At 43.0% G+C, this 27,733-nt stretch overlaps 1 protein-coding gene and 1 long non-coding RNA gene across 3 annotated transcripts in view; one reads left to right on the forward strand and one right to left on the reverse strand.

The window, feature by feature from the left end:
- Window positions 1-25,942, reverse strand: part of CXADR (CXADR cell adhesion molecule) — a 64,606-nt gene extending 38,664 nt beyond the window's left edge. Inside the window, exon 1 of one of the 2 annotated variants that reach the window (XM_074997498.1) lies at window positions 25,769-25,942. In XM_074997498.1, coding sequence (XP_074853599.1) covers window positions 25,769-25,826 — 58 coding nt within the window. In that variant the 5' untranslated portion in view covers window positions 25,827-25,942. The remainder of the gene's footprint in view (window positions 1-25,768) is intronic. The other variant, XM_074997488.1, reaches the window with a different exon arrangement.
- Window positions 10,923-18,465, forward strand: LOC142007655 (uncharacterized). Its single transcript, XR_012643973.1, has 3 exons — window positions 10,923-10,984; window positions 17,673-17,738; window positions 18,407-18,465. It is a non-coding gene; the product is annotated as an uncharacterized LOC142007655 (long non-coding RNA).
- Window positions 25,943-27,733: the final 1,791 nt, after the last annotated feature.

Here is a 27,733-nt window from a genome sequence, read left to right on the forward strand (position 1 = left end):
CTCAATTCTGTCTTAGCTAATAACCGTTTCAAGATAGTCATCAGCCTTGCTCCAAAACTGAAGTCAAAGCTACCTTTACATGATTTTAAAAATAATATCAGGAAATCACAACAGCCAGCGGAACCTCACTACAGATACGGAGTATTCATAAACAGATATGACAAAGTCCCAGGTTGCTGAGAAGATAGTGATTAAGAAATTCTCTGTTACTTTGATTACAAATATGCAGAACTACAAGATGCATTATAAATAGAAGTGGAGGAAGGACAAAAAGCTACTGACCCTAACCTTCTGCATTCAATTACTAATTTGGGGATAAATTCTGAAAAAAAAATCAATTTGGGTAGCAGAGAAGAAATGTGGGAGCTCAGTCAAAGTGTCATATGGTCAGACGGTAACCAGACTCTTAATCGTTCAGTCTACCTGCTTATGGGTCAAGTGAGATAGCTACCCAAAGAGTCTAGAATGAACGTATTGTATATGCAATATACAGACTCAGTTGAGAAGTTTCTAGAAAAATGATCAACATATTATTGCCAGCCAGTGTGTATGAACCATAACCAAAGTCAGAACATCTCTTAAAAATATGGTTCTAACACAGTTTGAAACTATCTACACTGGCAAGCCAGAGTGTATTAGAAACTGGCTTTATGGAATTTTGTTTTAGCAAATATAGGCAATGTCTACTCTTTCATTTTCTCAATAAAACTTGCATAGCTCACTGGTGGTTAATCTCCCTCTCCTCCGCCGTCCTTTGAACTCTCCTGATTATAAAGCAAAACCTGCTCTCACTGGAAGCATTTTGTAGCCAAAAGTGCAGACAAAAAGCATTCACATCAATGACTTTTAGGCTGTATCTACACTAGAGTTTTGTCAAGATATGGAGGGAGCATCCACACACATAAAACGTTCTGTCAACAACTCTCACAAGAACTGTGTATTTGTCTCAGTGTTATCCCTTGAAAATGTGATGAATAAAGCTTCTGTTGACGGACATCTGTCAACAGAAGTGCAGTGTGAACACTTCTGGTGAGAGAGGGGGATTCCGGTTCCTCAGGCAGCCCTGTTCACAGAACTGCAGGTCAGCCATTGTGTCGACAGAGGCCAGGATAGTCTGGCTGCTCTCTCACAGAGCAATCTGCTCTGTTGACAATCTGCTTTTGTGTGTGTAAATATACCCTGTCACAGAGTTTCTGTCAACAGACACTTGTAGTGTAAACGTAGTCTTAGTGACGGGGTTGTGTCGATAAAGCCTTATTCCTAAAAGCTGTGCGACATAGATGTACTCGTAAACATTGTTTTCAAACTATGACAGCATCCTCCTGTGGACTGAGCCAAAATTCACTATTCGAAAGTAAGATACTACCTGTCACTAAAGATTCCTACACAAACCCAAAGCCAACTGTAACTAGGTGGCATTGAAGCTCTTAGAGGGAGGTTTATTCTACCAAATACTTAGGTTTGCTCCAAAATACAAAAACAGTCATGCCAATGTTTCTTAAACTTTGAGAGACAACTGAACACCAAACAACAATTTTTATGTGGAACACCCATGGAAATTTTCTTAACATATAAATTACTTCATTTTGTTTTTGCTGTAATCAGGTATCACAGCAAAGAAGAACTAACATTGTATGTGTTTTGAACAATAGAAAATATATATCACCAGTGTATTTTTCCAAATGTATGCGGCACACTTATGAGATGTTCACGGAACACCACTGTTCCATGGAACAGTTTAAGAAAGTTAAGGTCTACCCAGAGACATACTTAGAAAATAATTCAGCAGAGTCACTGACTGTTACAGACTAGTGTTGCTATGTGAATTCATATTAACATTTTACAATATGTTTAGTTTCTCAAGAAGCAGACTAACAAAGATCTCCAACCGAGTATCAGGCTAGTTAAGCTGTCCCCTTTCTCCCTTCACCACTCCCTCTTTCTCTTACCACCACCTCAGTAAGGCTATGTCTATATCAGGCATGAGCAAACTTTTTACGTCAGGCCACCCTTTTCGTTCCTGCTGTTAGCTGCCCCCCACCAACCTGTCTAATGTAATCCAAACCAATGAAAATTTCACTTATGTTCATGTAAAATAACCCTTTCAGCACATAAGTAAATAAGCGTGTAGAACGTAAAATCTATAAATGAGAGTACACAGACATTACAACAGTAACATTTCATATTTCAAAAATTTAATGAAAGGGAGAGTGCATTATATATTAAAAAAACCTCTTCATCTTGCTGTTTCAAGCCCACTAACAACCCCCTCTCCAGTTTGGGGAGGTGCGTGGAATGGGGACCAACAGCTCCCTGCTGTTTAAAGATCCTGCTTTCACACCCCCTCCCCAGAAAAGTTGAACAAAAGAACAACATAATTGTACTTCAAAAAAGAAAAAAAGAAAAAAGAAAAGTCTCAGAAGCTGAACAAAGGGGCTGTCCCAGTAGAAGCTTACCCCCACTCATGCCTCCCAGCTTGCTCAGGCTGGGAGACCAGAAATGCTTTCAGCATTCCCAGGGGACAGTGGTCCACTGGGGGGCAGGAAGGCTGGCAGTACAGGTCCACCTAGCCCAGGGAGGCAGCAGAGGCATGCGCGGCAGGAGGGACAGGGACTGGAAATTAAATCTTTGCAGTGCTGCTGAGCTGACAGAGGCTGCAGGAGGCAGCGGAGGTCTCCCATGCATGGGGGGGGAGCTAATTGTGCCGCACCCCCCCTTGTGAAGTCTCACACCCCCTCAAGAGGGCACACCCCCCAGTTTGCGCACCCCAGTCTAGATTACAGCAATTTATCCATAGAAGTTTTTGTCAGAAGATACCTTTTGACAAAACTGTCGACACATGGCATCCAAATTGCCAAGTGGATCACAAGACTGCTCAGCTGCTATCTCGACAAAATGGCCAACTGGATGTACTACAGACAGGGCTGTCCAGTGTCCCAGAAGCCCTGTCTATCTACAGAGGGCCCCCTGGGATGTCCAGACAAGCTTTATGTTGACAGATCTCTGTCAACTCAGGTGTTATGCTTTGTGGTGAGTGGGATAAGACTGTCAACTAAAGTGCTGCGTTCTATTGATTTAAGGCCAACAGAACACCTTGGGCAGGGGCTGGCAACTTGAAGTTCTGGATGCTACCAACGCTGACTCCTCTCAGTTAATCCTGAGGATGGGGGGTGGGGGTTGGGGCTGCGAAGATTTAGCCTGAGGATGGGGCGGGGGCAGTTTGGGGCTGAGCCTGGGAACAGGTATATGCATTTGCAGGATGGGAGGTAAAGCTTGAAAATAGGAGGTAGATTTGGGGGCTGAGGCGGGTAAAGCCTGGAGATGAGGGTAACAACTTTCTAATGTGTACAAATCATTGTGTGTGCACTGTTCTTAAAATAGTGGTGACAAAAAATATGGTGTGACATTATGGACTGTCTCATATTCACATGCATAGCAGATCTTGAAGTATTGATTCTGTAACTTAATTTTTAAAAATGGTTCTTCTCACTATTTTGTTTGCAGACCCCTGGCCTTGGGAATCTGGATGCTCCCTAGGTGTTGTCAACAGAACCCTTTAGTGTAGACATAGCATGAGAGTGAAGAGACATCCTAAAGTCTGCCTTCTAGCTATAGCCTAAACTCCAAAAGCAATACAAGTCCAACCAAGGGTACGCAAAATGATCATCTGTTGCAGGGGTTGGCAAATACCAGTTTGTTGGCCAGATGGGTCTCCACCTCTATATTTACCTGAGTATCTGCAGGCATCAGGCCATCACTGCTCTCGTTGGCTGCAGCTCACCATTCACAGGAGAGGCGGGAAATGGTATCCGGTTCCACATCATTTCCCACCACTCCCATTGGCCATAAAATGTGATGCACAGACAATGAAAACTGCAATCACCCAATACTTGTAGAGGTGTAGATAAATACAGCATTTGCAGCTCACCAGAAACTAACGCTGGCAGGCCACCACTCTTTTACTGCCCTCTCCTGATCTGTGGGCTGCCTTTGTGACATACACAAAAGTCCAATTTATACTGCAGAATAGTCTGCTTTGAAAACTACATTATACTTGTAAGCCCTTTCTCTCCTCCTTGGGTTACGCGGGAGCACTCAGTTGAGTGTTGGGGCACCTGAGAGGTTCAATATTAAAGGAGATCCTGAGTGTCCCAGTGGTGATATTGGATAGTTGGGAATCCCTTTCCACCCCTGATTTCTAAAGCTCTGTAACAGGGTGGCGCCTCTACCTGGCTGGCCCCTGTACACACTTAATGGTGTGCCTTGGGAGCCTCCAGGAAACTTATTTCAGTTATAATCTGGATTTATCTCCCAAACATTATAAGTAGCATAGGTTTAACAGACCACATAAGAATGAACACACACCTTTACTTAACTTAAGAAAAGAGGGTTATAGACGAAACATGAATGAAATCAATTAACAACATACGCAGAAATAAACGAAACATAACTGGCATGTACACTGCCCTCAGTTCTCTCACCCAAGAGTGTACACACTTTAATTATCAAAGTTCTGGTTACTTGCTTGTGGTGGCATGCATCTGTTGTTCACTAGCTTGCAGACAGCTTGGTCAGGGTTCTGTGCGTCAATCCAGGCAAAGCGACCAACTGAACAGGACCTCTGACCTGGAGCTGGCCTCTGCAGCACTTAACATACACAGATCAAGTTCCTTTCCTGCAGGGTCTCTCATCAGCAGGCTGCAGCTCTCCAATGCAGTTCCTGGCTGGGAGAAAACTTCATCCTTGCCTGGAAGCAATCTGTTCAAACAGCATTCTCTGTCCAACAACAGGAGACCATCATCCTCTTTATTGCAGCCTGGCCAAAAAAAAACCAACCACCTTCTTTCCCAAAGCTTTATGGGAGTTGTAGTCTCTAGAGGCAGGCTGACACACACAGCAACAGCTACAGGCTCTCACATACAGAGGGGCCTACATACTGATTGTCCCATTCAAAAAATTAAAACTGGAGTTAAAGTTAAGAGTTCATTCAAGGTCAGTAACTGAAGATACATTAACAAAGTATTCCAAATATCCCACAAAATCAAGTATAAAATCCATGTAATTCAGAGTTAATTTCCTAAAAGAAGTACAAACGTGCTAAGGTACCAAAATGAACAATTTAAGCACAAAAACACCACCCAGTAACTATGAGTAACATTTAGTATTTCTAGCTCTAGATTACAGGATTTTGTGGTTTTCACCAGGGGCGGGGGGAGGGGCTGGAACACAGTCAGATCACTGAAGCTTTTCCTCACAGAAATTATCTGATTGCGCTCCCAACTGTCAGCCAGACTGCTGGAATGCATCATTTGCAGGACAAATGCAACAAGAACTTTTCATTCCTGATTGTTAAGGTATGTCTAACATTACACAGCTTTACTGACTCCTCGTGGCACTAAGCACTGCCCCCAGCTTAAATATTGGAACTAAACTGAATTGGTTTAATGGCTGGCAGGGCACTGGGAGGGATCTGGCCTTTAAACCAATTCAGTTTAGTTCCATTATTTCAGCAGGGGCAGTGCAGGGAGGCAACTTTGCTGCATGTGGGGGAAGTGAGCAGGGGGAGGGGAAGCCGAGTCTGCCCCTGCCGGAGCTATGCAACTGTGCTAAGGAGGAAGAGGCGAGGGCAGGCCTCCTCAAGTGCAGCTTCCCTCCCCCACAGGGCCAGCAACTCCTTCTGGGCAGCACAGTACCCCACCAGCTCCTCCTTCCTCCAACAGCAGCCACCAGAGCCTGGAGCAGCATTCGGCAGTGCAAGGTCAACTCACCCAGGACCCAGCTCAGCTCCCCACCCGGCCTTGGGACCAGAGGAGAAAGTTGCAGGCACTTTCTGGCCATCAGAGCTTGGGTGGGGGCAGAGTGCTGTGGAGACAGAGCAGCAGTTGGGCAAGTAAGATCCAGATTCAGCGGGCAAGTTGGGCCAGGGCAGCTGAGGCAGGTTCAACCTGGGGATCAGGGGGATGCGGGGGCACGATTTGGCACCGATAGGGTTTAAGCCTGGGGACGGGGGAGTTAACAACTTTCTAGCTGTTACAAATCATTGCGTGTGAGCTGTTCTGAAAATAGGGGTTGCAAAAAGTACAGTTTGATGTTATTTACTAAGGATTGTCTTGCATTCATGTGCATTCGGCTCCTGAAGCCGTTATTTTGTAATGAATTGAAAAAAGGCTCTTCTCTCTGTTATGGTTGCAGACCCTTGGGCCAGAACATCTAGTGAATACAAGACACAGAAAGAGTGATACAATTTCCTATTTTACCTCAGGAAAAGGGAGGCAATTCAGAACCCAAGCATTCATCTATCCAGAATTGAATCTGTTGCAGGGAATGCCACAGGCTTCATGAAAATATGTTAATAAGTATGACATAACTGGAATGTGCTTTATACAAAATCCTTCACATGAGTTATCAGCTTGTAATCTACTGAATATGATTATGGCACTTGTATGCATGTATCATTCCTGTATTTGAAAGTGGAAATACAGAATATAAACCTATACTATTAACATAGCCAAACTAAGTGTGGGCCATTAATACTCCAGGAACTCAATGGCCCAATATTCAGGAAAATGATCTATAAATAGACTGTTTTTCCCATAAGCCTGAGAGGGGGTAGCTATGGTTGATACTGTCTCCTGATTCTGAAATCCATCTTAAAACTTGTAATTTTCAACTGAAAGTGAAAAACGTTTACATTTAACACAAAGGGTTACTGATTTTTGTAAAATCTATAAAATACTGGGAAGCCAAACAATAGGGACTGCTGCTAGGCATCAGGACACCCCTGCTTACCCCAAGAAGACTGTAGGAAACATCTAATACTGAACAGGGGGAATGGACTGAGCCCAGACTGAGAGACTGGGGGCTGAGGCAAGTCTTTTGACTGAGCTTTCCCAGAACTGAGCTTATCTCTGTCTGTGTTATACTACAAAGAGGTGTGAGCCTAGCTCTGACTAGGGTCTATATAGCCGAGGAACATAAAACACTTAGATTCGATCTTCCGGGGCTCCATTTCGTGCATGCATGAAATGGCACGTTCTGGGATCATTGTCAAACACAGAACTCCTTGTGAGCCACAAGGATTAAGGAATGTCAATAGCAGGAATGCTCCCATTGACATTCTCCAGTGAAGACAGGGACCAATACTGACGGCTGCAAAATCCATTTTAGGTATGCAGTTGGCATACCTATAATTGCGTAGCAGCTGTTGACGTTCCCGGCAAGGGTAGACAGCCTCTGTGTCAGTGTTGGAGAAGGCTGGAGAGCCTGTCTCAGCAGGACAGAGTTCAGAGGTGTTCAGGAGGGCAGCAAAGTAGGCTCAGTGGTATTTCAGTACATCAAGTGACAGTCACGATGGGGTCTCTGTGACTGAGCCCATTATTGACCCTCTCCTGGAAATCATGTTTGCAGACCCACTTCAGAAGACAAAGGTCTGGGAAGGTGTTTGATATCACTCTACTGAGAAGCTACAGAACAGCTGTCCTAAACTAAAACAACAAGTCCTGTGGCATCTTATAGAAAAACAGATATTTTTGAGAATAAGCATTCATGGGCATAGACCCACTTCGTCATTTACATGAGTGGGGGTTCCAAAGGAGGGTCTAAATTTATAGGCTCATGAAAAGGAGGGAGTCCCAGTCAAGAGGAGGGCCAGAGTGCCCCATTAACAGAAGCTAATGTGGAGGTGTGACCATTAAGAGAAGAGAAACACCTCCAGATTAGCTACTGATTATGGGCCACTCTGGCCCTCTTCTTGACTGGGACTCCCTCCTTTTCATGAGCCTATAAATTTAGACCCTCCTCTGGAACCCCCCCACTCACACATCTGATGAAGCGGGTCTTTGCCAATGAAAGCTTATGCTCCAAAATATCTGTTAGTCTAAAAAGGTGCCACAGGACTTCTCGTTGTTTTTGAAGGTACAAACTAACTCGCCACATTAGATTAATATGGCCACTGTGAACAAAGGATCCACAGAAGTGCATGAAGGCTTCCAGATAAATTGTGTAAGTTCTGACCCACTGGAGGTTGCTGCTGACTTCATTAAAGCTGCCTGAGTAAATAGCAAGGCATGTCCAGGATGGAGGGACACTGACACCCAGATTTCTCTTCCCTGACAGACTGACATGCTGCATGGGAAAATTAAATCTCCTGGCACTGGAAAGGTCTGCCTTTAGCTAAAGTGCACTTAGATTGCAAAGAACTAGAAGGCTTTTAAAAAGTTGGTGTACTGGACTGCATTCCATCAGAAATTCTCATGGGAAATGATGTATTAAATATGCTTAAAGCAGTTAATATAGTAACCTGCTATGAAAAGAAATATTGCTCAGCAGTTCAAAAAGGCAATTTTGAAGAGCGAGAAGACACTGAAAAGGGGACAAGTTATCACTAGACAACTTTAATTCTAATATTTTTTGTTTTCTTAAACAGAAAAAATATTGGTTGGCAAGCGTTAATGTTCATTTAGACAGGTGTAGTCTTCTCACCTTGGTTTCTAGTTGAGTATGCTACTGTGACTAAATTATAAAAAAAACAACTAGCTTCAGTAAGAGGCTTTTCATCAGAAGATCTCATACAGAACTTGACAACATTAACCCCAATCTACAGATGGGAAACTGAGGCAAAGGGACCTGCACAAAGTCACTCAACCAGTTCTGCTCCTCCCTCAGTTATGTGTACCTTCACATCCCATCTCCCAGGTTATGTACATGTTAGTAACAGGCAGCCTCCAGAAAGGAGTGGAGCAGTCACAGGTCGTGCGACAGAGAGCCCTGTAGACAGGGGGAACAGAGCTGCTGACGACTCTGGGCAGGGAGCTGCTGGGGGCAAGCAGCCCTCCCCTCCATGGCTGGAGTGAGACAGCCCAGAGTGGCCCAACCACAGTGGTCCAGCAAACTCCCTCCTTTGGGACTGCTCAGGTCCCAAGGGTGTCACCTCAGAGAGCTCCCAACCTGTACCAAAACCTTGTCTAAGTACAAACTTGCACCGGTTTAAACTGATTTACACACATATTTCTGGCAACAGGTTTAAACTAAACAATCAATTTAAACTCAACATAACTAAGACAAGTTTGAATTTAAGCATACCCACACAGATTTTACACCAAGGGCTTAAAAAAACCTGTTTAAATTTACACAGAAAATTAAACTTGTGCAACTCTGCAAGAAAACACATCCTACACACAGCTGACTGAAGGCTGAATCTTTTCCCTTTCAAGAGTTTGACAGGACTCTGCAATTAATAATTAAAACATTTAATCATTAAGTCTTCTCTCATCTACACCAGTAATCAATTACTTGTGTAACATTGTAATCCCTCTATCTGTATCGTATTCCACCACAATTAGGAAAATTAGGACTTTTTCTTTAAAATTTATGAAGAGAACTGGAACAAGGATGAAGAACACAAGCCCCTTTTGTAACCTTCAAATAATTTGTTTTCTTTTAAAGAAAGAAACTCAAGGGAAATGGTCCATTGAAATATATCTGTTTTATTTTAGAGGCTCTAAATATCAGGTTCTGAAGGACAAGGTTTGAAATTTAAATTAATTAGGTGCATTAGACCCGATACATTTTTAGGAAATGTGTTACTGAAAACTACCTTACCCAGCAGGACCACCTCATTTATTCTAGAAGGGTCAGAGAAAGCAAACACACACACAAGGGATAAAGAAGCAGTGATAAACAAGCAACAATTCGGGTATTAGTGAAAACAACTGGCAAAGATGCAGTAGGAAAAAACAGATAGCCAAAGGTTGCCTTGGCTAATGCCAAAGAAACAAAACATAATATTCGTGAGATATGAGAGGGCAAAGAAGAGGAACCCACAAAAATAAAACAAAGAAAAGGGAGAAAGATAAACTGAGGGGAAATATGAAAATTAAATAAGTGGAAAAGAAATACAGTGGTGCTGCATTTAAGCTTTTTAATATAACCATATTTCATTTCATTTCCCTGAAAAAACATCCAAAATTCTTAGTTTTGGTAGGTTTGGAGCATTTGAGGATGAAAGGAGGAGATGGGATATTGCTTCTAACTTCAGCATAGATTTGTTGAACATAGAATACAACAGTAGTAGAAAAATACATATATTTTTAATAATCGTACAAGATATAAACCAATTCCTTAATTTTGGCAAACAGGGTTTTTCAATACACATATTACTGAATTGTGCTACTAAAGAAGTTTATCTGTATCTATTTGAAAGTCTTAAAGATCAGCACAAATTCTGAAAAAACCCTGAGCTTTACAGATTAACAACTGCCAAAAACTTTTTGCTGATTGCAGAGGGATAACAATGCAAGTCAGTCTTACACTATAAAACTTCTCCCAATCAGTCACATTCCTAAATTGCTGCTCAGCATGAAACAAAACAGAACCACCATATGCCTAGTACAAATCAGATATAGTATATGGCAACTTTTAATAAGAATTACTGCACAAGAGCTGTATGATGTTGGTGAGAGTATTTTGAGACACTGGAGTAAGCCAACAAATGAATATTCTGGTAAGCATAAAGGCAAACAGGAAAGTCTGACTGCAATATGAGTACAAAGAAAATTAGAGAAAAGGTGGGTGAGGCAATGTCTGTCATTAGATCAACTTTTATTGGTGAGACAGCACTCTGTAAATTTAGAAGCTTGTTTTGCTAATACCCAACACCGCTGCAACAATCCTGTGAATTAAAGTAGTAGTCCTAAATGGCAAATTATTACTGTGCAGAGGTTAAAAATAATTTGTGCTAATACTTTTATGATAAAGTACACCTAGTGCTGTGCAAACTTAGCTATGAGCACAGCTTTCCAGTAAACACAAGAGGGGACATCAACATTTTCAAAATGAGATTGCAAATCAGTGTGATAAAAATTTATTACTTCATTTGCTACCAAGGTCCTCTGCTGATTTTTGTGGGTTTCATTACAGATTGGATTACTGCAACACCCTCAACCTGGAATTTTAAATTGGTGCAGAATACAATGACCTGTTTATAGTAAGTGGTGATTTTCAATGATTGCATATGACACTTCACTTCTATAATATACATTGACGGCCTATTGTTTTACTGAACTGAAGCTGGTTTTGGCCAACAAAGCATAATATAGTTTGTGGCCTTATTTACGCCTCATCTATACCTATGACTATAAACAGGACTGCTGAATTTGCAGCAGCAGTATCAATTTAGTGGGTTTGGGAAGCCCCACTATCTTGACAAGAGAGTGGACATAGCACAATGTAGACACACCTATAAATTGACCTAAGTTGTATTAACTTCAGTTATGTAATGTGCCTAACTGTAGTAATGTTAACAGGTCAATTTACAGATATAGTGTAGACTAGTCCTCAGAGCAGGGTGAACAATAAGTGGTCATTGGGCTGGAACCAGTGCACCAGCACTTAGCTCCTGGAGGTCCACCAGACACTTTATTTGCTGGATCCCTCTGAATTTAACAGAAGAAGTTAGTTTGTTCTATCAGAGTAGACTGCAGTTCGGGACCAGTGTTCCCCATTCTGCCCAACAGGCCAGGTCCACTGACTGAGAATATACTGGAAGATAAATCTGCAAAGGCTGCCAAAAAGCATGAAGTTTGATCTCCATCTACATGGATGTAGAGTTCTGCAGGTTGTTAGTTTTACTTCTCTTTTTATAATTTACGATAGAGATATGTAGGGCAGTGGATAGATGCCCATTTGTATGCAAAAGTACAAAGCAAATATAATAATGTTTTCCTATTTTTAAAAAAATTCCCTTATTGCTGTGCTAAAGGATAACACAAACAGGAAAAACTGATGCATACACCAGAAACAGTGAAAGTGGCAAAATGTTTCTATGTACAAAGGAAAGAAACTGACAAAATAAGCTATGTTCTCCTCTAATCTGTTGCACCTTGGGAGGTACTTGTAATAGAATGTGCAAATGTTTCAATCAATAATGTGATTACTGACAGTAGCCACTCTGAAAAGTTGCATACCCGATTGGCAAAGACTTGATAAATATGTACAATTTTTGCAAATTGCAGCAATTATCAAAGAAGTTATTTCTTCTCAGAGTAAAGCAAAGCCTAATAACTGTAGAACTTCAAAACAGACCTATAGATAATGTAGGTTCAAAACCTGCAAACACATACCCCCAAGCTTAGCTTTATTCACGCTAGTAATCTCCAAAGCTCAGGTGAGTAAAGTTAACATACGTGTTTGCAGAATCTGGGCCTTCGGAAGTAACTCCAAAGTGAACAAGGAACTTTTCTAAATATTTTACTCGACTATCATTAAAAAAATTGGAAAATGAAGGGACAATAATGTATTTTAGTCTTTACCTAATAGTGCCTTTTTTTAAAATCTATCCCTATAATTCACAAGCTGTTCTGAACATTTTTGAAGCCCTTGTTCCTGAATGGTTTCCTAGCAACATCACTAGTTAATGACCTTGCTCCTCAGGGACATAGTTATCAAGTTCAGAAGAACAGAACACTTGTATTCTTTCCATTGCTGTGGAAAGCAAGGATTACAATTCCTCTTTTACAACCATTATCCAACAGGGCTTCTAAAGCTTTATCAACAAAATAAGTTTAATCATAGAGTTTGATCTTTTTCAATAGCCAGGATTCCAAACTCTAGAGGACTACACATGATGCATGTTTGATAAATTCAGTTTGGTTTGATCTGGACATATTTAAATGATCCAACATGGTCTGGCATTCCAGTACAGCAAGCTAAAAAATATGTAATGGAGGTAGTGTGAAGAAGAGTAACCAAACTGGAATCTGGGCAATTGAAGAAACACTGCCTCCCCTTTCACTAGCAGGAAAATCAGCATCAATGAAAGAGCAATACACTATACCAAAATAATGCTCACCGCTTCCCAGCCTCCAGTGCCTCCACCATTAGTTCCTCATACAGATTGCACCTCTCCAGTCCAGCACCCTTGGAACCTGAATGAATTTGCTGGATCGCAGGAGGCCAATATTGTCTAGCAGCATTACCAACATGTTCACTGGTTACTGGGCTCTTAGAAGACATTTACAATAAATTAGAGCTAAATAAATGCATAGAACACAGAGGGAGGACTGGTGGCTGGAAACAATCTTCATGGGATCACAGAAAACTTGGCCATACCCATGACAAATGATAATCTAGCTAACTAAAATCAAGCCAGATTACAGATGTTGCCAGATGAGAGCATGACAGATTAGAGAAATTCAACCTGTAGTAGTTTCCACCTCTCCCTCCTCCCCCGAACCAGGTGCATCCTGATTTTCCTCTCACCTCCATGTTTCTAGGGTCACTAAGGTGACTGAGTCACACTGCACAATCCTGTAATATTTTACTGAAATCATTGGCTGTCCAGAACTACCGGACAACAGAATTTCTCTAAGTATGTGGTGATCTTGATGTCAGTACTGAAGCAAGCTTATTCAATAATACACCCTAGTTTTAAAGGTGACCTGAAAAGGGGAAAGTGATTTTTTACAATGTACCAAGGTGACCAGAAAGAAGGAAAGATTAAGTAGCATAAACAGCCATACCTAGTGTCAGCGTAGCTTCAAAATGCTCATCCAAGAGATACTGGGAATATGTATTCCTTGGTTGATTTGTACAGCACAAAGACATACCTAAATTCTATTATACCTGGCATAAAACTTATTTCATCAAGAGGATCACCACACAGAATCTTCAAACCTCTGTTATTTTCGTAGAAATGTATCACGTTAGTGGGATAACTTCTGGTTTTGTCCCATGTACCTCAGTCACCCGGAAATCCGTAAACCAACCCAATTTTCAGCTCATTTATACTTGTCCTCTATTTACCACGTCAATGTTGTTAGTTTTTCTATTCATGTATATTACAGAAGAAAGTAGTGAATACATTGATATTTTTTAAAAATCATGAACATTTCAAATGGGCCTTAATGGACAAAATCGATTCTGTAGCTCAGTCATTACATTCCCATGTGATTCATCACCACATTTTACCATCTTATGGCTGTATCTTTTTCTCAAAACAGTTTTAGGTCAGGTCCATACTAGGACTAGACTGACACTATTGCTATAGCAGTATATTATACTGGTAACACACTCCTAGCATGCATGTAACTTATACACTCAAAATCAGGGTTTTGACAGTACAGTGTAGCTTACTTCATTTGCTCTCTTCAGCAAAACAAACTATACAAGCAAAGTGCAGTTTTGCCAGTATAACTGCATCTACTCTATAGGTTTTTGCCAGCACAGCTATTTCAGACTTCATGCCCTTGGATGATATACCCATGACAGCAAAAGACCCTATGAGTAAGAACTCTGAGTTAGCCAAACAATGGTACATACATGTGTGCTCTCTAGGGCAGAGGGGAAAAAAGCAATAGGCAAACAAAAGCAAATCAGACTAAATTGCCTCTAAAATTTGTAATTTCAAAAGCTACTATACCGTCTACTTTCCAAACATTTTATTTAGCAAAAGTGAACCTACTGAAATGTTTTAAGAAATCAACTTTTGATTGTTTTAACCTTGGAATGTGCAAAGGTACAAAAATAGCCAAGTAGAGACACTGTAAAATGTGGTACTCTGACATCAAGCAGAGTAGGTTAGAAGTAATGACACCACGGAAGTGTTAAAATGTTTGGTTATTCTAGAACTGCTAAGAGATAAAGTGAGTCCAAGGGTATGGGCCTTTACAGATGGTAGATGGGGGAAGGGAGGAAAAAAGGAGAAAAGTAGTCAGAGAAATCTCAGCACAGACCACATAGAGTAAACAGTTTTAAGGTTACTATTTGAAACTAAAATTCTCTATTTCCATCAAGTAAAGGGAAGAGTTTTCTGGAAATACTATGTCAAGATATTAGTGTATATATCATAAGTGAAGATATGAAGTAGGAAAACCCAATTTTTTGCTGAAGCAGGATATATTTTTTCCTTCTTAAAATAAGTTAATCTAGTGGATTTGTTCCAAAGAGCTACTTATATGAAGATTATTTCTTCATTATCTCCATTAAAATAACAATTCAAATTAAGTTACTTAAGCTAGGCATACACAGTGAAGCTTTTATTTTTTAATAAAAAATGTCAACCAATATTGAGAAGAGCTAACTCTCCGCAAATAATCCTGAACATCAGCTAAAAGGATTGAAGAAGACAAAGCCTTTTACCAGAGAATGACCTATAGGTAATGTGATGACAAGAAGTATTCACCCAGTAATTAGCAGCACATGGGAAGCTCCCTCAAATAGGTTGCACGGAGGAGCTAAGCCATCAATTTCTGTGGCTTTCACTTTAACAATTTTAGCTCTTACAACTGCAGAAATATGCTTCCATCTGTGAACGAATGCACTACTTCTCTCTGAATACAGAAAGCAGCAGCAAGTGATATTCAACCCAAATCCCATGGTAATTATTTAGTAGTTGCTTGGGAAAGTGAAGAAACAGATGAAGTCACTAAGGGCAGGTCTACAATACAGTTTGAATTAAGGTACGTAATTCTGGTTACGTTAATTATATAGCTGGAGTCCAGGTACCATAATTCAGGCTTCTGCGCCATCTCCACTAAGGTAGATGGATAGGCATGTTTGCGCACGTCAACTTCCCTTACACCTAATGAGGGACAGGAGTACCAGTGCCTACACAGGAACCCTGTAAGTTCAATTTAGCATGTCTCTACTCAGTGCACTAAATCCAACTTCAGAAGATTGATCCTGTTGTGATCAATCTTCCCTACAGCAAAGATGTACCCTAAGAGTTGATTCACTGGTGAGTATGCTGCAAGGGCAGAATAATTTCTTCTCCACCCCCCAAACCATTAAAGGAAACATCTTCACCTTTCAAGAAAACAAGAGGAGATAAGAAACCTTTAATTGATCAGATACACATCTGCCATAGTTCTATTTTTGTATGCGGTGTTTTTGTAGCTGTGCCAGTCCCAGGATATTAGAGACAACAAATGTGTTAGTAGTGTTACTAGGCAATATTTCCTCTTCTGCTGCTTACTGGGGGCTGAGAAAACATTTAGGAATACCTGTACTAAATGTAGAGCTAAAGAACAGCACAGAACACTGACAGCCAGAACTGGTGGCTGCCAATAAACTTTATGAGACTGTGTGAAATTTGGTCACACCCATAAGTGGAGGTACAACTAGTAAACCATGCCAGACCATAGATTTTTCCAGACCAGAGTGCTGGTCTAGAGAGGTTCAACCTGTACTTAAAGTTGCCCAAACGCTTTCCATTATAAGATTCAGTTTTCACTTGTTTACATGTTTCCCAACCTTTCACCATTTGGGTTGGAATTTTCATACTGCATTTTTACCTCAATCTGAATTAAAGAACAAAATAAAAACAACAAAACCCAGAAGTTTAGAAATTTGCTCATATGAAAACCACCCCTTTTATATTCACTTTATTGAGAAGCTTTAGTACCTCTTTCTCCTGAAACACAGTCTAGAAATTTGGCAGAGGAAACACCCTGCTGTCAGGTGCCTAGTTGTGCTGGCCTGGTAAAAATCTGTTCAAAAGACCCTAAAATATAACTTTCATGCACTCAATTAAAAGTTAGCACTTTAGTAGTAGCTAAATTTCCAAAGAACTATCTGTAATTACCATATGCTCACCAGCCATCCTCACACAGCTCCTCCATATCATCCAAACTGTACATGCACCATTCCTGCAGAATAAATAAGCATGATCTATTCCACATCTGCAAGGGTAAGCCGAATTCTGCACCACTACAATCAGCAGGGAGACTGTATATCCATTGCTCTGAACCCTCTGGTGCTTCAACTCAGGCACAATGGAGAAGGAATGACCTGACTGGAATGCAAAAGGATGACGAGTTAGGAGGAAAGTGAAGGGAGAATGGGGCTTGTCTACACTGGCAAATTAGAGACCAGTAAACCAGCTCTCAGAGATCTAATTCCTGAGGTGTCTGCACTGGCAAGATAGTTAGTGCACACTAACTTCACAACTGCTGTATTCTAGGTAATCCACCTTGATGAGAACTGGAGAGCTTCCTGTACAGCAACTCCAATGCTGGTGTGAGGGTGTGGACCTCCTGGTGTATCAGAGTACTGTAACTAGCTTTCAGTCTGTCCCACAATGCATCTTCTTCAGTCTGTGGTTATCAGTCTGAGCTCTGCTTCCTTGCCTTCAGATGACCACCCTTTACATTCTTTGGGAATCTTGAGAGTCCCCTTCCTGTTTGCTGGACAACACAGAGTCCTCTCAGTTCATCTTACCAGATGACCATACCTGCTCCACGCACCAAGTGATCCCCTACTTGGAACAATGCAAAGGTACTGGATCACATCAGCATTTGGGGAGAGGGGACTGCCCAGTGCCATCTGCAACCATTCATAGGAATTATAATACCTATGAGCAGATATCAAAATGCATGAATAAAAAGAGGCCATGACCAAGCTGCACTGCAGCATAGGGTTAAACCTGCAGAACACCTAGCACAAGTCACGGGAGGCAAATCGCCATTCTGGTGTTGTATCTATGACCGGCCAGTTCTACAAAGAGGTAGAGGCTATACTTGGGGCAACTTCACTACCATGCTGAACATCTGGGCCTCAGGTGCTGTCCCAAAATGAACTGAACCAAGAGAACCAAATAATGGACAAGGGTACTGAAGGCAATGGGGACCCAGAGACAGAAGACAACAATGCCCACAAATGCATGTTGTTTTCTACAGGGGAGGAGGCAAAACAGTCGCAGAAGCTGGAGGCTGGGGAAGCATAAACAACAAAGGATGCCCCTGGTAAGTGGCTTTGATTCTCTGACATGCTGAAATGAGCTGTTGAAGGCAGGAGCATTGCAAAAAGCAGACTTGAGTCTGTGTAGTGCCAATACTGATACAGGGCTAGTCAGATACAGAACTCTCTTGATGGTAATTGGCCTCATAGATGTGTCCTTTAGATGCTGGGCAATTTGTTTCTGCAGGCTCCTTGGCAGAGCTGCTTTGTTCCTCGTCCCACTAAGGATTCCCATACCACTATGCCATAAGAAGGATGGAAGGGAGGAGAACTGCACAAGGCTAGCTGCCTAAGAGCCAGGACAGCAGCTGCAATCTCACAGTAGATCTTCTCCTGCTTCCCAGCTCACCTTCAGCAGCAAAATATCTTCCAGGATGGACACGGCTTGTGGAAAATGTGTGGATACTGATTATAAGGCACCTTGCGGTGTTGGCTCTTCCCAAGAAAAATGTGCCTAGACTACAAGAAGGCACTGCAAAAATGAATTCTCCTGCCCTAGTGGTTAACTTACCATTTTGGGGGTCTTGCATCTTATGTGCACTCATCTTTGGATCATGTTTAAAATGGGTTGTGTTAGTACTCTACATCGCATTAATAACGTTCTCTTGTAAAATAATGCATTTTGGCTTCGAAGACTTAACCTTGGGAACCCATCCTTTCTTGTTATCTCCAGCTGAACGGCTGTGCAGGGCATGGAAACAACCTCAGAAAAACAAAGAGGGCTTGTGCGAAGTCATGCTGCAGGCTGCTGCTAAAAAGAAAGAAATGAAGGAGTGGAGGGAGGATGCTGAGGGCTGGAACAAAGCCACAGAGCAGCTCAAACATTATGGAGTGCTGAGTTGTCACACTTTAAGCACTCTTTGCACTGCAGATGGAGCAGCTCCACTACCAACCACACCCTCCTACCCACCTCTGCTAATGGCCCAGATGTGTTTTCCATCCTTTCATGTTTCCCAGTCATTGCTAAAACATGTTGGCCACCAACCTGTCCTCCGCCAGAACCCACTGCATTCCACACCTGCCCCTTCACCATACAGGCCTGCAGACTCCCACCTGCACTCAACCCCCAACCCTGCATAGTTTAGTCCTGATGAAGTACAGCACCAATTGTACAACACATCATATCGCAGGGATGCATATGATATTTAGACATACAAATCCATAAACATGCCAGGGCCTCACCTCCTCCTTCCCCTCCCACAAAGTGCAAATGCTCAGTGTTTGTTTTTAGTAAATGAAATTCTTGGGTTTCAAAGCAATCTTCCATTACATGGAAGCAACTAAGCTTAGCCCAATAAAGCAACAGGCACTCTTCTATTTAGTGCCTTCTACGGACCAATCACTGTCACCTATTAGGATCCCACTTACTGCACTCCTGTGCACAGCAACAAACATTACTGGTTTTCAGCATCAAATTGCTGGCTCAATGCACCCTTGATTCTTACAACTCCATGCTATGACCCTATAATAGACCTGGTCTCAGGCTGTTCAGTAGTCATGTGGACTAGCACAATGCAGTCACCACAGCTTTGGTTACATCAGCAACTTTTGCCAGCAAAACACCAGTTTTGTCGTCAAAACTAGAAAAGCGTCCACAGAAAATGGGATTTGTCAACAGTATCTTGACAAAACCTGGCCCATTCACTGACAACTTTCTGCTTCTCCCAGATGAGAGAGAGTGTTTTTTGTCAACGGATTCTGTGTGGACGCTCTGGAGGCCTTCACTCAACAGACAGGGTATCCAGAACAATGACAGCCCTGTCTGCTATGCTTCCGGGTGCCTGTTTTGTCAACAAAGTGGCTGGACAGTGAGTCCCTTCTGTCGATAAAGTGGAGCGCTCTTCCATTTGGCTTTTGTGTGTGGCTGCACTCTGTCGACAGAAGTTTTGTTGGGAAAAAACTCTTCCAACAGGGAGTTTTCTTGACAGATCACTGTAATGTACCCATAGCCCATTTGTTTCTGCAGCAGCAGGACAGTTCTCATTCACACATCCAGGTGCAGCACAGTCAGGGTGAGCTCATTCCACAGTACCATGAAAGCATCTGTCCTCGTCCAAAAGTTGTGAAGTAGCTGCTTGTTATCTCAGAATTGCATGACAATGTGATCCACTACATTGTGTATGCTTTCCGAACCCAAAAGTGGTGTTTCACTGTGTTTAGCACCTCCATGAGTGCCAGAAGACATCTTGTGTCATAGCTAATAAGTATGCCTAGAGCAGCATTATCCGAATAACATGTTGTAGCTTAAAGAGTAATTCAATTGCCATTCATGATGTGTTAGTGAGATCTGTCTGCATTTCCTCAGTAATTCTGGATCCATTTCCACAAACCCAGGTGGCAGAAAGCTCTGCACAAAAGCCACTGAAAAATGGTGCCACATGCAGACAGAAGCAAAGAGGCTGCTGGGGTGCAAAGTGATGCACCACATGACATTGGGACACGACCTAAGATACACTGCAACCTTCCCACAAGTCTCTGCGGCAGAAGATGAAAAGGTGCTCTGTGAGATAGCTGCCCAGATGCTGCTCCAAATGCCACTGCAAACGTCGCAAGAGCGGTCATGTTACTGTGTTGGAAGCTGAGAATGTGGACAGACAACAGTGCTTTCACTGCTGCGCTGAGTGAGCAGTGCTGTAACTTCCAGCACTTTATATCTACCAGTGTAGACAAAGCCTGAGATGGGAACTGTGAGAGAAAAACAATTACGGGGTCAGGAATAGAAGGGTCTGTGACCATTAGAGCACAAGTCAAAATTGAACCCAGGATTCCACAGTCTCGCATACACTCTGCCAATTAGCATGCAAAACCCACTGGGAAAGTGAGAGGGCTATCTCATTCTAGTCTGATCCACATAAAGGGTGGCTGCCTACTAATATCAACTAGTGAGGCCCGCCCCTTTGTGGCAGCTATAGCCTAAGTATGTGTCCTCCATCAGGGCCGGGCACCTCAAGCCCCACCCCATGCTAAATCAATGCTGCTGACTCAGAGCCACTGCTGGAGCCGCTGCCACTGGCAGGGCCACCAGAGCAGCTGGAGCCACCACGGCCCACCAGGGCTGCCACCACCACAGCGGCCAGCGGGGGGCACCGCCGCCAGGGCCACCACATGCTTCTCCCATCAAGCAGTGGGGTGCACACACACAGCAGCAGACAGAACTCCTACAATGGAACGGACGGGTGGACAGACAGCTCTCCTTTTATAATAGCATAGATTAGTCCCTTAGTTTAAGTGAGAGCTGAGCAAACCTTTTCAGACAGGCCCCGCTTTTCATCCGGGCAATTAGCAGGACACCGCCCCCGCCCACCCCCCGCATGTGTCCAATGTATTCCAAGCCAAACAATTTCAGTTCTGGTCGTATGATAAAACTATCACTTTGGCACATGTACAAAAATAAGAGCGTAGAATGTAAAAACTATTAATTGGTATATAAACGTGAACACACATAAAACAGTAACATATTTCAACATTTTTAATGAGACTGATGGTCCTGATACCCAGAAGCCAATTGTCCTGCACCTCCCTTACAAAATTTCATGCCCCCCCACTTTGCGCATCTGTGGATCAAGAGAGAGAGGTTTGTGATTTAATGCCAAACACCAAGGATTTCAATCCTCATGACAAACCTGGGTGTCATCACACAATCCTGCAACTGAAAGCTGCAGAGGAGGACAGGGAGAGAGGCATGGAGTTGCATTTGTGCTGTTACTAATGGATTTTTTTTCCCTTGATTTCAATACATCAGCTGAAATCAACATTTATAATACCTGTTGATTTAAACTGAATCAAGCCATGCCTAAACAAAAGAAAGATGTGGATAGAGTCCAGCATATAGCAACAAAAATGGTAAAAGGTTTGTGAAACCTCATCTATGAGGAAAGATTAAAAAATGGACATCTTTAGTCTTGAGAAAAAAGACAAAGGAGGGCCATGTCTACACATGCCCCAACCTTCAAAATGGCCACGCAAATGGCCATTTCGAAGTTTACTAATGAAGCGCTGAAATACATATTCGGCGCTTCATTAGCATGCGAGCGGCCGTGGCATGTCGAAATTGACGCGCCTCACTGCCGCACGGCTTGTCCAGACGGGGCTCCTTTTCGAAAGGACGCCGCCTACTTCGAAGTCCCCTTATTTCCATCAGCTTATGGTAATAAGGGGACTTCAAAGTAGGCGGCGTCCTTTCGAAAAAGAGCCCTGTCTGGACGAGATGCGCGGTGGCGAGGCGTGTCAATTTCGAAGTGCCACTGCCGCTCGCATGCTAATGAAGCGCTGAATATGCATTTCAGTGCTTCATTAGTAAACTTCGAAATGGCCATTTGCGTGGCCATTTCGAAGTTTGGGGCACGTGTAGACGTAGCCAAGATCTGATAATATATTAAGGGCTGTTATTAAGAGAATCAATCAATTGTTCTCCATCTCCACTGAAAGCAGAACAAGAGGTGACAGGCTTAATGGGCGGGTGGGCAGTTAGGTCAGATATTAAGAAAACTGACTCTAAAAGGTAGTCAAATTCTAGAATAGCTTATATGAAAGGATGTGGAATCCCAACCACTGGAAGTTAACTTGGTGCTGCCTCAGCACAGCTGTCTAAAGGCACTGTAAAAACATCCTCCTTCCTCCACCTCATAGAAGCCTCAACAATTTCATGGATGTTCCAGAAGAAACTTCTTCTTATTAAATAAGAACCACCAAGTCTTCTTCTTTGGCTCCATTTTATGGAAAGGAAAAGGAAATGGTACCAGGGCAGAGAATTTATGGAGTTTTCCCTATGAATTGGGAACAGGTGGGGAGAAGAGATCATAATTCTCAAGATCCCTTCCAGCATATATTTCTATGGGATTCCCCCCATACCACCACCCACCTGCTTAAAAAAAAAAAGTTACTTCCCCAAAAGCTAGAATTAAGATTGCCCATGCCACCTTAATTCAGACTCCATGCAGGTATGCCTATAAAGTTTTTAATTATATGATCACACCCCTTTCTCTCTGCAAGACCTCTGCTTAATTCAGTGCACTGGATAAGTGGTGTTCTAGAAATGAATCAAGGTTGCATAGAAAATTAGGCTATTGTCTGTAAGACTTCTGTATCATTTGTTTCAGAGAAGTTGAAATGAATGTCTAAAGCAGGAGAATCCAGAAAGAAAGGATGGTCTTTTGGCAAAAGCAGTTAAATGCCATCCTGAAGAACTGATTTTTATCTCTGGATCTCCCACAGGGTTTCCATATGATGCTGGACAAACCAATTAAATGAGAAGTAGTCAACAGGCAGACCACAGGCCAAATCCAGAGTGCCAGACACTTTTGAAATTATTGTCATCGCAATATTAAAACTGCTTCTCTAGTGTCTGGACTTTGACTATGGCTTGTCAAAAAAGAAAAAAAAAGTGACTACCCCAACTTAAATCAGTTTATTCATTGATAGCCCTTAAATTATTTGTTCATTTCTCAAGAGCATAGTCTGACAGATTTAGGGCCTGATTTCCAGAACAGCTGGCCATTCAGAACTGCAATGGAAACTAATACAGTTCTGTTCTGGACATATGTTAAATGTCCTGAAAAAAAATTAGTAGCCTTGAGTTTCAAACAGGGAATGCAAAACTGGCATGTTTTCTACACCTTAATCTCCTTGTGCACCAGTTGCTCCACAGAATACTACCTTACCCAAGTGTTACAAAAATTGTTTATGAAGCAGACTTATATTACAGTGATAAGCTCTTTAAGAAAAGACCATGAAGAAATTAATTCTGTATTCAAAACAAAGCAATAAGGTTATAAATTAGACATGTAGAGACAAATTAAATAGTGAAGCTAAAACAAAACATTGAATAGCTGGAGTTAACAAAACCCATTATATACACAGGATGAGGCAAGAGACCTTTTACACATGGCTTGAAATGGGCTCATTTAAGATTGGAATGTGCAGTATTAATTCTGTCATTTCCTAATTGTTTGACTGGTTGACTTTGCAACCTTAACATTCCTTAGTATTTTAATGTAATATTAATATTTTAGTTTGAAGTGGAGGTAAGAGACACATTTGCAAGTCACATTTAAAGATGATCTGAAAACTATTTTTCAAAACTGTAGCCAAAACCATAGCATCCCAACTTGATACAGTACTGATTACTTTAAGAGTAAATCGTTATCATGACTTGAAGATATGAACTATAAATCATTTTCTGCTACTCAGTTTCAAATTAACACTAAGACATTGCTGTTTATCTCCATTTTATATCAATATGATGTGCTAACAGCTGTAAAATGATAGTAATTATTTGCAGGTACACTTTAATAATATGCAAAGAGAAAATAACATTTTTTTTGTATACTGAGTTTTCATTTGAATCAAGTGTTTTGTGTTTATGTACAACATTTGTGCTCATACTTCACAGTGAGCAGAACTATCCAAGAATTTCTCAGAAACAGGTCTCTAAATTTACAACTTAATTAGTTAAATTACAAACAGTGCCTATTCTAAATACATGAAAAAACTAAATTCATCTTTTTCATTCCTAAACAACCATAGTATATTCAATAAAACAGGTAGCAAAAGGCAAACTACCCATGTAATTTTGCATGAAATTGACAAGAAAAAGTTTACAATTACTCATGAACTATCACACAATAGATTAATTTGGAGCCACTCCTAAACAAATTTTGATCCCATGAGTAATTCTCCAACACAGCTGTGACATCAACAATAGTATTAACATTTCAACAGGAAACAGATAGTGTCATCCTAATACTGATGAAAAGCATTTTTCTAGCTTTTAACCTTCACAGGTGTTTAACAGTCTCTTTTATTACACTAAAATTGATGCAAAACAGTAAGAAATATATGAAAGCTTGGAAAACAGGAAGAGTTTCAACAAATTACTAAATGTAGCAGTTTTCCTAAAGTTAAGTAGAATTAACCCATTACCTTGATAAACTTTATCATGTAGAGCAAACATTTTTGTGGAAAAACAAGGAACCCATCCTTCAAATAGTTCCAATATCTAAAATATCTATCATTTGTACAATAACTACAAATAAATTAGGTAAAGAGCTTTCCCGGGGGCAGACCCAACTCTTCAGATCTGGAGATAGTGCTCTATAACATGAACTATAAATCATATTTTCTGCTAGTCGTTTCAAATTAACACTAAGACATTGCTGTTTACCTCCATTTTATATCAACATGAGATGTTAACAGCTGCAAAATGATAGTGATTATACTTCCTGGTACACATTGCGGAGAGAAAGTAACATTTTTTGTATATAGAGTACTCCAAATCTGAAGAAGGGGTCTGCCCCAGGAAAGCTCATCACCTAACAGATCATTTTTGTTTGTCTTTCAAGCGTTACAGAACTAATTTTTTTTTTTTTGGTCAGGATACAGACTAACAAGGCTACCTCTCTGTGACTACAAATAAATTGAAAGCACTCAACTACGCCTGCCCGCCTTCTCAAAACAAAGCCCGCAGCCCCTCAAAGATCAGCACTTGTATTTTTTGAGAAGATGAGCTGTGGTGGGTGAGATCCCTTTAATCAAATTAACTCCTCCTGCCAGCCTAGCCAAGGCAAGGACTAGGATCACTCAGGACGCGGCGGGCTGTGCCCAGCGAAGGCTCTGCTCTGGCTGCCCAGAGACAAAAGCGTTTCCAAGTCCTGTAGCCGCTTGGCCGCCGTCCCGCCGTGAGCGCTGGTGGTGGAAGCCAGTTCCGCCCACGATCCCCGCTCCCCGCACCGCAGGTGGAAGGAGCCTCCCACGGCCGGCGAGGTGCGGCGCCAGGCGAGCTCGGGGAGAGAGGAGCCGCAGGTACCGGCGCCCACAGCCCGCACCAGCCGCGCCGCGCTCACAAAGCCCCTTCCCGCCCGCAGCTTCCCGAGGCGCTCGCCCGGGTTTCCCCCTCCGCGCGAGCGCCGGACCCCGCCGGCCCGCTCGGGTGTGTGTGTTGTGTGGTGGGGGGTGACGCCGCCGGGACAGCCGCCCCCAAACCGCCGCCGCCCGGCTCCCGCTGGGCTGGGGGGACCGACCCCGGCGGGGCTCTCACCTGCGCCGCAGAGCAGGAGGCTCCCCAGCAGCAGCGCGGCCGGCGGCGGCAGCTCCATGGCAGGACAACGCTCGGCGTCCTCGCAGGGCTCCCAACGGACACTCCCAGCAGGTGAACGAGCCGTCACTTCCGGCCGGCCACAGCCCCGCGGGCGCTGCCTGTCCGCCCCGCCCCCCCCCCCAGGCACAGCACAGACACACACACACACACCTCCTGCCGGGACAGACGGACGGACACGCACTTCCCCCTCGCGCGCACCGCACAGGCACCTCCCCGCGACACACAGCCACACCTCCCAGACACCGTCCCTCCACACACACACACCCCCCTCAGACACCGTCCCTCCACGCGCGCGCTCACGCACACACCGCAGGCACCGTCCCGCAGCGCGCGCACACCCCTCTGCCCAGGACGGACACCCAGAGGCGGCTGCCCCCTCCTGAGCGGCGACACAAAGAGCCTCCCCTGGAGCACTGCTCGGCCGCCGTTCCCGGGCAGCCCGTCCCTCCCCCTGCGCAGCTACCGGCCCCTAAAGCGGCCGCCTGGCAAAGCTAGTCCCCGAGCTGCGCCCCGGGACACCTCGCTACAGCCCGCAGAGCCGCGCCCCCTTCTGCCCCACTCGGACGCCCACCTCCTCCCCTGGCAGCTGCATTCGAACGCTTCCCCTCCTGTACAGCTAATGCCCCCGCCCCACTGCTCTCCTTTTACCTCCTACAACTAAGCTACGTCCTTCCCCCCCTGAATCGGAAGACGTGGGGATGCTCATTACGTCCCTCGTACACAAAACGGTTAGTCTTTAAGGTGCTACAGGACTGCTTGTTGTTGTGAAGCTACACACTAACAGAGCCACCCCTCTGAAGGGAAATCCTTCACTTAGTCTCTTCACAGTCAGCTACCCACTCACCCCTCTACCCTGGCTCTGGCACATGGGTGACTCCCTCACTGAAGTGCCTCTCAGATTGTATCAGCACCAGTGCTCCTTCCCCCTCCTCCAAAGAAAGTGTCCACCTTTGCAACAGCAGTTCAGCTCCATGGACAATAAGCAAAGATGGGGCTATGCCTGCACTAGACATAGTGGCTGACCACTGATACACAATTTTAGCTACATCAATTGTATAGCTAAAATCGACATATCAGTGGTTAACAGCTAGGGCTGTCCTCACGGAAGAAAATCAACAGGAGCATTTCTCCTGTTGACCTTCCTTAATCCTTGCCGATTGCAAAGAATTCCAGGATTGATGTTGACCCTGGAAAGCGCCATTTTGCACATATGCAAGACAAAACCGCGGAAGATCAAACCTGAGCAGGTCCATCTTCCACTACAGTATAAACGAAGGCTGAGTGTTAGGAGGATTCTGGCATCTAAAACATCCTTTGAACAATGTTAGGTTCATTGGTGTGATTAAAAGCACCTGCACCCTTTATACGGGAGTTACCATTGTTGGCATCAGTGGAGTAGCAATAGTAGGTTTTTGCCAAAAGGTCTTCCTTGAGGGGAGATCTCATGGACTTTATATCTGGGTAAAAATGGAAGGCATAACGAACACATCTGGTAACACTTGGAGAAGCTATAGTGTAGGCTAGTCACAGGAGTATGTATCCGCATTGCAGAACTCTTTTTACCATTGGTGATGAGCTATGGGTCCCATTTTTGCCAGTTTAGATGATGTCCTATGGGATAAACATTACACAGTACTGTGAACTGATATTGAAGAACAAACATTATATTCAGCATTTCCTCACTGACTTTCAGACACCATCACCAGTCCCATAAAGATATCTTGTTTTCATTTTCCATATATAGAACAACCTCATACTTTCACTCTGAATTATTGACCTGAGTTTAAAGGAAAACAGAAAATAAGAACAAACAAAAGGAAAGTTTCTGTGAGAGAATACAATGTGAGTTTCCTCTGTGATCCAGTAATTTGTGCTGAGCACAAAATAGCGGATGCAGCCAGGGAA

Source organism: Carettochelys insculpta, chromosome 1 (genome assembly GCF_033958435.1).
Source record: "Carettochelys insculpta isolate YL-2023 chromosome 1, ASM3395843v1, whole genome shotgun sequence".
Classification (NCBI taxonomy): domain Eukaryota; kingdom Metazoa; phylum Chordata; order Testudines; family Carettochelyidae; genus Carettochelys; species Carettochelys insculpta.